This window comes from Gracilinanus agilis, chromosome 2 (assembly GCF_016433145.1).
Source record: "Gracilinanus agilis isolate LMUSP501 chromosome 2, AgileGrace, whole genome shotgun sequence".
Classification (NCBI taxonomy): domain Eukaryota; kingdom Metazoa; phylum Chordata; class Mammalia; order Didelphimorphia; family Didelphidae; genus Gracilinanus; species Gracilinanus agilis.
Window position 1 is genome coordinate 468,457,768 of NC_058131.1, and position 13,054 is coordinate 468,470,821.

At 36.1% G+C, this 13,054-nt stretch overlaps 1 protein-coding gene across 1 annotated transcript in view; it reads right to left on the reverse strand.

Moving 5' to 3' along the window:
• Positions 1-1,190: 1,190 nt before the first annotated feature.
• LRRC9 (leucine rich repeat containing 9) overlaps positions 1,191-13,054 on the reverse strand; it is a 101,844-nt gene continuing 89,980 nt past the window's right edge. Inside the window, 4 exon segments of the mRNA XM_044659962.1 lie at positions 1,191-1,281; positions 1,283-1,300; positions 2,373-2,541; positions 10,472-10,643. Coding sequence (XP_044515897.1) covers positions 1,191-1,281; positions 1,283-1,300; positions 2,373-2,541; positions 10,472-10,643 — 450 coding nt within the window.

Consider the following 13,054-nt stretch of genomic DNA (forward strand, 5'->3'; position numbering starts at 1 on the left):
CATTGAGGTTTAAAAACAAGCAGAATAAATGCACATTAAACATTGAATAACTAACCTCTTCAAAGGTCTTGGTACTTTGAGAATTAGATATGCAGTGCTTAAAAAGAAATTACATATACTTTGAATTCTGTAAGGTCTAGAATAGTTTTAATGCTATTTATTTTTAAAATTGTAAGATTATAAATGGCAAATATTTTAGCAAAAAGTTTCTTCTATGTTAACAGAGAATATTGTGAAAATTACATCCCATGTTGAAACAAAATAATTTTCTATGGATCTTAAGGTCATTAAGCTAGTGTATTTCAAAATACAAAAAGAGAAATTTTGCAACTTGTTTTATATATTACATTAAAATATACAAGATATTAAAAAACTGCAGCTGATTGCTTGAATTTACTATACTAAACCTATGTATGTAATATAATTTTAAAACCATTGAAAATGGAATTTAATCTTTAAAAATAAAAAAAATTTAGAGGTGGTCACCCAGATTAAACATGCACTTTTAGAATTTGAAATTATTTGTTGTGTGCCTATTGACCATACGTGACCACCATCAAGTTCTTTCTCATTTTTAGGAGCATAAGTCAATGAATGATTCTTCAGCAAAATTCAGGTTTTTACTGGTGTACATAATTCTGCATCTGAAAATAAGTGTGAGATCATTTTGCTTTAAGTGGTAGCCATATTTGATAAGGAATGTTCTCTTGGCTTTTACGAAGCCCTAAATATATATGTGTGTGTGTGTGTGTGTGTGTGTGTGTGTGTGTGTGCACGCACATGCCTCTTGTGTCTGTGTGTGTATACATGTATACTCCAATTCAAAGTTGTTAATTTTTTATAGTTTTCTTTCAGTAACATGTGCCTGGCCAGAATATTATTTCTATGCCTTAAGTAGCATGGAACTAAAAGCTTGACTCTGCTTTGTAATTTCTTTGCATATCTACTTTTTAAAAAATGATGTGAGACATAGCAACTCATTTTTCTTTTAGGTTCAAATATACAGAGAATAGTTCCTGAGAACTGGATTAAAAGTAGGAGATGTTAGCAAACATAAACCACTAAGGGTGAGATTTAGATTATTGCTATATGGAGCTAGAGAAGATGAAGTTATCCATATATTAGTTTTGAATTTCTCCATTAACACAGCGATTAGCTTATTCACATTTTTCATTACCCACCACTATCTGCTAGCTTTTATTTACACTGTTACAGAACAGATATAGATTTCTTGGTTCATGTTCATTTTTCTTATGCAAATTACATTCGATTTTGTCTGGAAAAGTTGTTGCCAGGCATCCTGTAAGAAATAAAATACTTCTTAGTCACACTACTTTGGACTTGGTTTCTTTAAGAACAGCTAACTTGCAGAATAATAAGATAGTCATAATTCATATGGCATGGTTAATTTGATGAGGCATGTAGAAAGAGGCATAAGAATCATATTTGAGAGTAGAGAAAAAAATTCTAGGTTCTATTTTTAGTTCCACTGCAAACTAATATTTGTTTGAGAAGGTTAAGTGGTTATTATTGCTGCTGCTGCTTCATTGTTGTTTTCCTATGTACAAATAAGCAGAGCCGAACACGGAAAGATTACTTTCCCTCCATGTTTAGGTAGGGGTGTTTTTCAACACAGACACTATTGACATGTGTCTGAAACAAATAAAGTCACCTGTTATATTTTAAAAACCATTAAAAACCATTTTCTTTCTTCCTTCCTTCCTCTTTCTCTCCTTTCTTCTTTTCCTTCTTTCTTTCCTTCCTCTTCTATCTTCCTTTCTCTCTTTCTTTCCTTTGTTTTTTCTTTCTTCCTTTCTCACTCTCCCTCAATCATCTCTCATTATTTAACTGATCTATAAATTGCTTGAGATGGAAAGTCAGATTTATAGGACTGAGTAGGATTTAAAGGTGTAATAAAGAATGACATGCTATGGATTTGCAAAGATGTGCAAAACATCTGCCCCACATAATCTCAGATTTGAATTTATGTACTCTTTTATTAATGTAAGAGAGTGACTCATTTTTATATTCAATATGCTAGAATAAGTAGCTAATTTTTAAGGGAAAGTTAAAAAAATGATATCTAAGTCATTTTCCCTGCAATAGTCCACTCAACTAAGAATTATTGTATACTACCTTGACAAATTTTAAATCTTTTGTGTATTCTATGTGAACTATTTTTTACTAAAAATTTTTAATGACGCTATTCTTAGATGCAGAAAAAATTCAAATGGAAGGTGGAAATGCTGCTAGAGAAGAGTAATGCCAAAAGAATCAGGGGAAACCATATTATTTCATAGGGAAATAGAATTTATGGCTAGAAGGAGACATTAAAGATTATCTAATTCAAACTCCTCATTTGAAAGCTTTACCTTCCATCATCTCGGTTGCCTTGGTACATCTGTGAAGAACGAGAAGCAATGTTTACTTGTGACATAAAAGTTGGTGAGATATTTACTCCTCTGAGCTGCTGAAAAGTTATTTCTGCATTGACACTGCGAGGATTATTTGTCATATTTCCTGTATTCCTCGTTTTTCTGTCTGAAATACAGAATTCATGTTGTAGAAATAATAAAAAAATTATTGCTTTTGCATGAGAAGCACAATATAATTATTTAGTTAGCATTATTCTAGATGAATTAACTCTAGATTACATGTTCTCAATATTTTAATATACTTTTACCACTTGGAATATTATTATGCTATAAGAAGTGATAAAAGGGACAGAGTCAGATAAGCCTGGGAAAATTTGTATGAACTAAATAAAGCAGAACCAAGAAAATAATTTAAACATTACTATAATATTGTAAAAGAAAGATGTGAATTATAATTAATTCAATGAATAACCATAATTCAAGAAGACATTCTACCTCTTGACAAGAAAAGTAATGTATTATGTTAAGAATGAGACTGACATCTAACATAGTCAATGGGGAAATCTGTTTTTTTCCACTATTCTTAATTATTATAAGGGAAGGTATTTATTTTTCATTTGTTTAGGGGTATGGAGAGTTATGGGAGAGAGTAGTTATAATGATGTCCCGCTAAAGAAGAAAAGAACATTAATGAAACATTTACAAAATTCGCCGAAAAAAGCCAAGCAAAGCTTAGAAAGAAATATGACAAGTAGATAAGTATGGGAATTTCTGTTAAATTTATTATATACTTTAAAAAACTTTCAAGCTATACATAATTGAGATTCACAGTTTCACATGGAATTTTCTTTTTCTGTTTTTCTTTGTATATGTAAATGATTGTGGTTTTTGATGGCTGCCAAGTTCAAAATTTTAAAAAGACATAAATGCTGACAAAATTATTTTCCACCTCAGATGACCACCCTTGGGGCAAGCTATTTTTGTAAACTGGTTTTAGTAATGTCTTGTTGCCTTAGAGGTCAATGCTACTGGTAAAAACAAAACAATAAAGCTGTCCAGCTGCAACTAATTTAAGGAGTGCTGAAAGATGGATCTAATTTCCCTTCTACATATATCTTTGGTCCTAATTCCCTCCCATGTCTTCTAAGCAGATGTCCCCCACAATTATCCCCCGTCCTCCATTCTTCAAACTCTCCCTATCTATTGGCTCCTTCTCTGCTATCTACAAACATGCCTATGCCTTTCTAGCCTTAAAAAGGCCTTCATTGGCCTTATCACATTTTCAAGTTATCTTCCCATTTCTCTTCTTCTTCTCACAGCCAAACACAGTTAACTCTTATTGCTTCCACTTTCTCTTCTCTTCCTCACTTCTTAAACTGGTAGTATAGCTTATGGTGGTTGTCATGCAACTGAAACCATTCCCTCCAAAGTCACTCAATCGAAGCACCTGTTCTCAGTCATTTTTGAAGTCTCTAAATATTTCACATCTTTTCAGATGATCACTCTTCCCTAAATATTCTTGTTTCTCTGGGTTTTTAACAACTTTGCCCACTTTATTCTCCTCCTCCCTGGCCAACCACTCCTAGGTTTCTTTTGATCTATCATCTTCTGTACCCTGATTTATGGCTGTGGGTCTGCTACAAGCTGTCCTGGGTCCTCTCATCTCATCTTTTCTTTCTACATTTCCTTTCTGCGATCTCATTACTTCTCATGGGATTAGTTATCTTTAAGCAGATAACTCATAGGTTTATATAGTGCCACTCTCTCTCCTGAACTCCAGTTCCGTGTCTACTATCTATTATGTATTTTGAACTAAATGAGGTACCTTGGATTTAATATATTTAAAACAGAATTAAATGATCTTTTGAACCTCTTTTGAACTTGGCTGTTTATCAAGGGTTCTACCAAATTATGGGAGTCTATATAATCAGTCCATATCTTCTCATTCTTCCTCCTCCCACATATTTAATTCATTGTTAAGTGTTATTAATTTATCCTCCAAGACATATTTCAAACCCATATCCTTCCCTCCAGGCACATGGCTACCATTCCATGGTGCCAACCCCACTGGGCTGCCAGAAGGCTCAGCAGAGGTACCAACAGACATGGAGAGGCACAGGTTCCTTCTGGCTGGATGCTAAAACCAGGTGGGAACATAGAGCCACCATTCTAGTCTGTCTTGGTGCCAATCCCAACTTCCTGATAGTTGTAGGCTGAGCTCTTCCAACTTCTTAGTGATGGGAAATCTATTTCTATATCTACCTCCTGCCATGTGATTAATAAGAGTCATCAACCACAATCCTTTCAGTAACATGGACAGAAACTGAGACTGACCCTCTGCCCTGTAACTGCATCCTATGGACCACAAGGGTTCATCCCCTATCCTGGGTTGCAATCTAGGTACTCCCAAGTACTTCTAAACATCCTAAGGCTCTGTAGGACTCTCCATCCACTTTGCAGCTGAGCTCTCCTCTATCTGTTGCGTCTCACAATTAAAATGTGAGCTTCTTGAGAGCAGAGACTATGGCCCTGTTCTGCTGTATTTCCAGTGATTAGTAAGAGCTTTTTCATTCATTTATTTTCATTCATTCATTCATTCATTCATTCATTCATTCATTCATTCATTCTCCTTGGTTCAAGTTCTTCTCATCAGTTGCTGGATTACTGGAACAGCCCACTTATTGATCTCCATGCCTTAAGACTCTCCCTCACCCAATCTAAACTACATGGCTGCCAAAAGTGAGATTTAAAGCACATGTCACTCTCTTGCTTAATGAACTCCAGTGGCTTTTCATCTCTAAGATCAAATAGAAATGATTCAGTTTTGCCTTTAAAACTCTTGTACTGGCCTTCACTTATTACATAATACTACCTCTCCCACTTCCCTACTCTACTTTTCGGCCAAACTAATTTTCTTGTTCTTTACAAAAAAACCATCTCCCATCCCTATAACTTCTGGACAAGCCTCATACCTGCAACATACTCCTTCCTTACTCCTAACTTTTAGAACCCCTAGTTTTCCTCAAAGCTCAGTCCAAGAGCCACTTTTTTCTTGATTACTCCAACTGCTTACACACCCTCCCCGCTACTCTTGATTTTATTTTGCATAAAATGATGAGGTCAGTTCTTATGAACATTCACAGTGTGCTTGGCCTATGCAATCCTTACACAAAATTGGGAGTTTACTAACCATGTGGTGAATTCTGAGTCTTTTTGCCTATTTCTGTCAAAGGTGCCTACACAAACCATGTTTGTTTTCCATCCTTATCTTCTTACTTATAGCATCAGAGCTAAGGTGAATTCAAAGGTTAGCTAGGGTCTTGGCTTTTTTCTTGCTTGGCCATGTTCCACTTAAACAATGGTATAATATTTTTAGACTCAGGTCCTCCCACTTAAGGCTGACATGTAGCCTGTGAATATAGACTTCTGCATTTTTTCTTAGTCTTTTTTTCTTTGTGTTTATACTTTCCTGTTTTAGGTGAAAGAAATCAGAGTTAGCTATGACATTTTGAGCTTCAAAAAATCAAGAGTCCAGGAATTGAAGTCCATGCTAGGATTTGCTAGAAGCCAGATGGAGAGTGGTGAAATCCCAAGTGATTTGCTCAGCCAGATCAGTAGTATCATCTATTCATATTGGTTGTGCTGAGTTTGGAAGTGAATGTGATGGGAATGAATGTTATTTTGCAACTATACTACTGGAATTCATTCTCCCCAGTGACTGAGGTGACATAGAAGACAGCTTATGCTCAAGTATTGGCTAGGAGAGACAGAGAATGTTTATGCTTCTATTCTTGCTATATCCCATTGTAAAAACTAATTGATGATAATTGTCCTAAGGGAACTGGGGCACTATTCATTGGCATTTAACAGTGAGGCAACACACTAGAATGGGGGCTTGAGCCAAAAGCAATAAAGATACCCCATGGTTACTTGGGAAGGGATCTGAGGACCTCTGAGGTAGGAGAAATTATAGCCAGCCTTGCTCTAGGATGATGAGTCCAGAATACTTCTATTATTATTATTATTATTATTATTATTATTATTCCTGTTGACTCCTTAGGAGCATAGGGCCGCAACCATCTCACACCAGTGGACTCTGTTCTGGGCAACTTCCCCCAGCTGGGCCCATGTCATTCTGACTGTTTTTGTTTCATTTTCCGCAGATCTTCGCCAGGTCTGTTTTGGTCTTCCAACTTTCCTCCTCCCTGAAGGGTTCCAGCACAATGCTTGTCTGGCTACTTGTCTTCTGGTTTTTGTAGCGTATGTCCTATCCATCTCCACTTACGTTTCTTTATGTCCTGACTGATGGGATACTGGATTGTTCTTTCCCAGAGACTAGCATTGGAGATCTTTTCAGGCCATCTGATGTTCAAGATGTAGCGTAGACATCTGTTAACAAAGACCTGGAGTTTGTTGGTGTTAGCGCTCGTCACTCTCCAGCTTTCTGATCCATATAGGAGGACGGCCTTTACATTGGTATTGAAGATTCGGAGCTTATTGACGAGGGACAGTGCTTTGGAGATCCAGACAGACTGTAAGGTGTTAAATGCCTGTCTGGCTTTGTTGATTCGGTTTCTGATGTCCTCATCTGCCCTGCTGTCCTTACTGACTATGCTACCCAAAAAGGTGAAGTGGTCTGTCTCCTTGATGTTTTCTCCCTGTAGTTGGATTGGCAGGTCCTGTCTGCTGTTGACTGTGATCACCTCAGTCTTCTTCTTGTTGATCTTCAGACCTGTCTTCTCCGCTTCTTCAGAGAGTTGTGCAAGTTTGGCTTGTGCATCCTGCTGCTTGTGAGAAAGGAGACAGATGTCATCCGCGAAGTCAAGGTCCTCAAGCTGTTTGGTATGAGTCCATTGAATGCCCGTATTGTTGTCCTTGGTAATTCTTCTCAATACTTCTATATTTTTATATAATATCAAAGATTTAGAGCTATGATAGGCATGTGTAACTGGAAGGAACATCTAATACAATTTCTTCACTTTCTAGTTGAGGAAACTTGAGGCCCATGGAGTGGTTTAGTGACTAGCCCAAAGCCATGTTGTCTTTCCAGATAGAATATAAGTTTCTTAAGGGAGGGACTATTTTATTTTTGGCTTTGTATTTCTAGCCCAATAGCTCATAAATAGTAGGTCCTTATTATTTTTTTGATGGATTAATGTGGGCAATCATGGAACATTCAGGTGAAAATTGTCTGAATTCTTATGAAGAATTCAAATCCTTTATGCCTATATGATATTACATTCTTTAGCCTGATCCCTAGACTAGGTCTCTGTTCACTCTTCAGACCTTGTTTGATTCTGGTACCAACTTGTGCTTCTGATCTCAGAATAAATTTATAAAGTAATAGAATCTTAGAGTTGGAAGAGGTCTTGGGAGGTCACCCAGCCCAACATTTACCTGAACAAAAATCTCTACCCCTATCAAAGAAAGGGCATCCAATCTTTGTGTGAAGATCTCCAGTGAGTGGGAAACCTTCTTAGGAGCCCATTCCATTTTAAGGAATTTTTCCTTTTATTGACATGAAATTCCATCCTCTGGAGCCAAGCATAACAAATCTAAAGCTTTTTGCCATGGGACAGTACTCGAAATGCAGACAGCTTTCATGACCTGACCCAAATCTTTTCTTTTCCAGTCCTTAACTGGCACCATCTCAAAGCCCTTTCCTGTAGTGATGACTTTCTTCTGGATGCTCTCCAGTTTATCTATATCCTTTTAAAAAAGGAGTGACCAGTACTGAAAATAATATTGAGATGTCATTTGAATAGAGTAGGTTCAGTAGGACTTTCACCTGGATACTATTCTTCTTTCAGTATATCCTTAGATTGTATAACAGTTCTTTGGTCATCATATGACATGTTGGTGTTTCACAATGAGCTTGCAGTCCACTAAAACTCAGAAAACTTTTTTTCAGATGAAGATTCTATCTTGACCATGAAGATCTTATTTATGCTTGTGAATTTGAGTTTTTTGAACCCAAATATGTCTTCATATTTATCTGTATTAAATTAAATCTTAATACATTTGGTCTATATATACTAACACTATTGCCTTTGACCTACTAGCCAGGACATCTATGTATAACTAACTTCACCAGTTTAGACTTTCACAATAAGTCACAAGCTTCAGTTTTAGCTCTTTTTAAATTTTTTCTTCCCAGTGAAGAAGTCTTCAGCTTATACCATGGAAGACATTAGCTTCCATCCAAAATTGGACAATGCAAAGTCATGAAGCATACATAAAATAATTGTGGATACACCAGAGATACGGATTTTAGATACAGACTCAAATTGTGAGCAAATGTGCTCCTCTCACATTCAGATGTTTGAATAGAAGCCTAAACTCAAGTATTCAAATGGATCACAGGATCATGAATGTAAAGCTGGAAGGGACTTTGGAAATTACTAAGTTTAGTTCCCTCATTTTATAGATGAAGAAACTGAGATCCGGCAAGGTGAAGGAAGGGGCTTGCCCAAGGTCACACTGGTAGGAAGAATTAGTCAGGATCTGAATATGGCTCACCTCGGAGAGGTGAATAGTCTCCCCTAGTGATATATATCATGACTCATCTATACCTCACTATCTTGTGTAATATTCATCCTTCCATAAGCTTTCTAGACAGGATCGGCTCAACATGCTTTTCCTTTGCCTGACATCATGAAAATACCACAGGGATACATGGACTTTCCACTTGTTATCTTTCACTCTTGCCACATGGACAGCCAATATTCCCCCCAATCATGAGCTTCTTTGATTATAATATTTATTATAGTTCTTCATTATAAATTCTTATTTATTAAGTGCTTTTGTCTGTTCACACCTACCATGAGTCTTTCCATTGTCTCTGAGTGATTACAGAGTGAAATTTGAGTGATTTCAATTCTTTTTTTTTTTTTTGAAGACTATGGTGTAAGTTTTAAAATTAATATTCAATGCCTCCTAAGTATGATATTTATAAGGATTTATTAAAACAAGGGGAAAGAGTCCCAACTCACCCTTCACTACACCACCTCTGGTGCCAAAAGACCCCCATGACCATGCAAAAACACCATTTCAATACAGTCCGCGAGAACCAACGACCAATAGGAAAAGGCTTAAGGAATTATGGGTATGGTGAAGGGAGTTTGGGTAATGTAGTTTAAAGGGGTACAAAGTCTTTTCAACTTTAGATTGGTATTCCATGATTCACGTCCATACTATACCATCAATCAATTATTAATATTAAAAGATAGACCTTTTTTTCTGAGTGAAGCTTGGGGCATTAAAATTGCTGTAGCACATCTAAGTGGCACAGTGGATAGTGCCAGGCTTGGAATCAGGAAGACTCATCTTCCTGAGTTCAGTTCTTCCTCAGATACTTATTAGCTGTGTGACCTTGGGCAAATCACTTAATCCTGTTTGCCTTCAGTTCCTCATCTGTAAAATGATCTGGAGAAGGCAATATCTCTGCCAAGAAAACCTCAAATGAGGGTCACGAAAAGTCTGATGTGACTGAAATGACTGACCAATATTACAAAAGGAGCTGTTTACATTTTTCCAGAGGCAATCTCTTCCTTCAGTTTAATTCTAGGACCAACTCAACCACTTTCAATGTCTGTCCAAGTCACGTGTTCATTCAACCACATATCATAGTTTGGGTAATAGGCATTCTTCATTCACTTGATTTTTCTTGAGCCAAACTCATTTGAGTGGCTATGAATATTATCTAGGAGGCTCTGCAATGACACAAAGCTTGATGTAATAGCACAATGCCGTCCATAAACTGAACTTCTGGAGAACCTTATTATCTACATGGAATCCTTCTTCAACTTGCATTCTGATCTGAATTTCCTCCATAAGAGTGGTGAATACCTCAGAGAAGCATACATCTCCCTGTCTTTATCACATCTCAGTAATGAGAGGGTTCTTGAACAAGTTTATCTCGCTTGTTTCCATCTTTCATGGTATCTTGAACAAATACAACAAATTTTAGAATCTTCCAAATTACACTGCTCATATAAAACTTGATCAAATACAAAATGTTTAACAGTGGAAAGTACTAAGTACCTTTAAGAAATGGAAGTGAGAGTTTAAAAAATGAAGTGTTTCATTACACTCACCCTTATTACACTCACTGGGTAAAATATTTTCATTTACAGGAGTAAATGTGAAGTCAGTTCCGAAGTAATGGCCAAGTCCTTCATGCAGAATTACATTTGTTATCTTTATGGGAGGAGCTTTCACTTGGCCATTTTGTCCACAGTCCACTGGAGAGCTGGCAACAGGAACAAACTACATAATAAAATTGAATGAATTAAAAATGCCTCATCTCCCAAGTTCTGATTAATAGGTTTAGCCCTCCCTACAAACCTATGTAATAGGTATTTCTGGCCCTAAACTTTTAGAGAAGTAGAATTTTTGTATTTGGGTGGGCTGAGCTTAGGTGACAATTTCTGACTTCTTTCATGTCTCAACAAACTTTATTATAGATTCTACTTTGTAACTAGTCCTACAGAAAAATACACATTTTCTGAGACTGACCATCATCCCCACTCTCCCAGCGACCTCTGGATGAGAGTTTCTCTTCCATCTCCATAGTAAAATAGAATATTGAAATAATATGTAGGTTGTGAAATTTTCTTCTGAAATATAAAAGCATAAAAATATATTTACATTAAGATGTTTTAATTTCTTCCTTTCTCATATGGCCTTAAAAACAATAGACTACAAATAACAAATCTGAAATTTTTTTCTATTTGTTCACATGAATAATCAAAATAGATAAAAGTTCAGTTCTGCTATAAGGAACCAGAAAAAAACAACAAAACAATCTTCATCTCTGCTTAGCTTTTGAAGCCCTTTACAAATTGGCTTCCACCTACTTTTCTATTGGATAATCTCCTTTCTTTACTCTACATCCAGTCAAACTGGCAATTTTGCTGTTACTCACACATGATGCACTATCCCAACTCCTGGCTTTTTTAATGGCTGTCTCCCATATCTGGAATGAACTCCTACCTTACTTCTATTAGAATTTCTAGTTTTCTTGCAAGTAGTCAAGTGACATTTTATTATCTGTATATACCTCCTTCCTGGGTGTCCTCTAAGATTTTGCTTTGGCCTTCTATTTGCTATTTACTTTGTTGACTTTTGGTCCCATGAGTTTAATTATCTCTAAATAAATAACTCACAATCTATTTCAGCCTTAGTTTTTCTCAATCCAGCTGAACTCCCTACCATGTAGATATTGTATATAAACTTATTTATCCCTCTTATTAGAATGGAAGCTCCATGAGGGCAAGGACTATATTTCATTTTTGTCTTTTTATCTGCAGCATCTAGTACAATGTTTGGAAAACAGTAGATACCTAATAAATTCTTGCTTGCTTGAGTTCTTTTGAACTTCAGTAGAAAAGAGGTTTCTCGTAAAGATAAAATTTTACTTGCCTCCCTCACTTCGTTAAACGGGCATCTTTGTAATTTCAAAATCTGTCCAAATAAGGGTCAACTTTGAAATAAGATGTTTCCTATATCAGTTTGAAAGTAAATTTAATTTTTGTGCATAAGCAATGTGCCACAGATAAGGTATTCACATGCATATCTTTGGATATATTTTAAAAATTAATTGGTAAGTAATGCATCTTTTTTAGGGCAGGTTGAGATTTATGTAATCTTTCCTACAAACAGCTCCCGGTGAGTAAACTCCAACCCACAAAGCACTGCATATTGGCAACTGTTCTGCAACTTGTAGTCTTCAGAGTCTCTTGAGTTATGGAGAGGTTAATTAAATACCTGGGATTACACTTGCCATATGTGTTAGAAGTAGGGCTTGAACTCATCTATTCCTGACTATAATACTAAATGTCTATTAATTACATCATGATGTCTGTGGAATATGTATCACATTAGAGATTCTGTTCCTTTAAGAATTTACTAGCACTGATCTATCAATAAATATATGGGATATCAAGTCCAAGTCCTTGACAATAAAGACCTAATCATTTTCAATTTAAATAATTTAGAAATATGAAGAAGAGACCTACAGGTAAAAGAAGTTTTTAAATTTTTAATTAAAAATAACTCAAAATAATAGGGATAAATGATTATATTTTAAGCTGCTAGGCATAATCTGCAAAAAAAAAAAGTTACTGGTAGCTCTGGAAACCACCTTGTTCCCTGGGGACTCCTGAAGAACTCCTGCTTCTGTGGCTCCTGAAGAACAAGGCTGTTTAGATCATAACAATCAAAAAGTATACATAAACCATACTAAGTATAAGTATTAGGGATAATTTTGCCTATGTAAAAAATAACTATGTTGTTATATTTGGGTATTCTTTTAAAGGTAAAATTAAGATATGAACTCATAAACAGCTTATACCTCTGTAAATAATAAAGGGTTTGTTCTGCTTGATTCTCTTCTTTGTATCTTGAACAGTGATGAAAATTCGTCCTTGATATAAAGGAATCTTAACCCCCTTTCTCTCCCAACTACCTCTCCCCCACCATAACCTCTCTCCCATGTTATCCATATTTCAGGTGTCAGCTGGAGATGAGTAGATGAAGAATTCTTAATGATGTGCTCCAAGTGGTTCTTTTCCTGCCTGCCTAGTCCATGTCACCTTTTTCTGCTAGAGGAATACATGCAGCAGAAAAATAAATTGTCATGGGTCTTTCTTCCACCACTGAGTTGGAAGAGGAGAGTC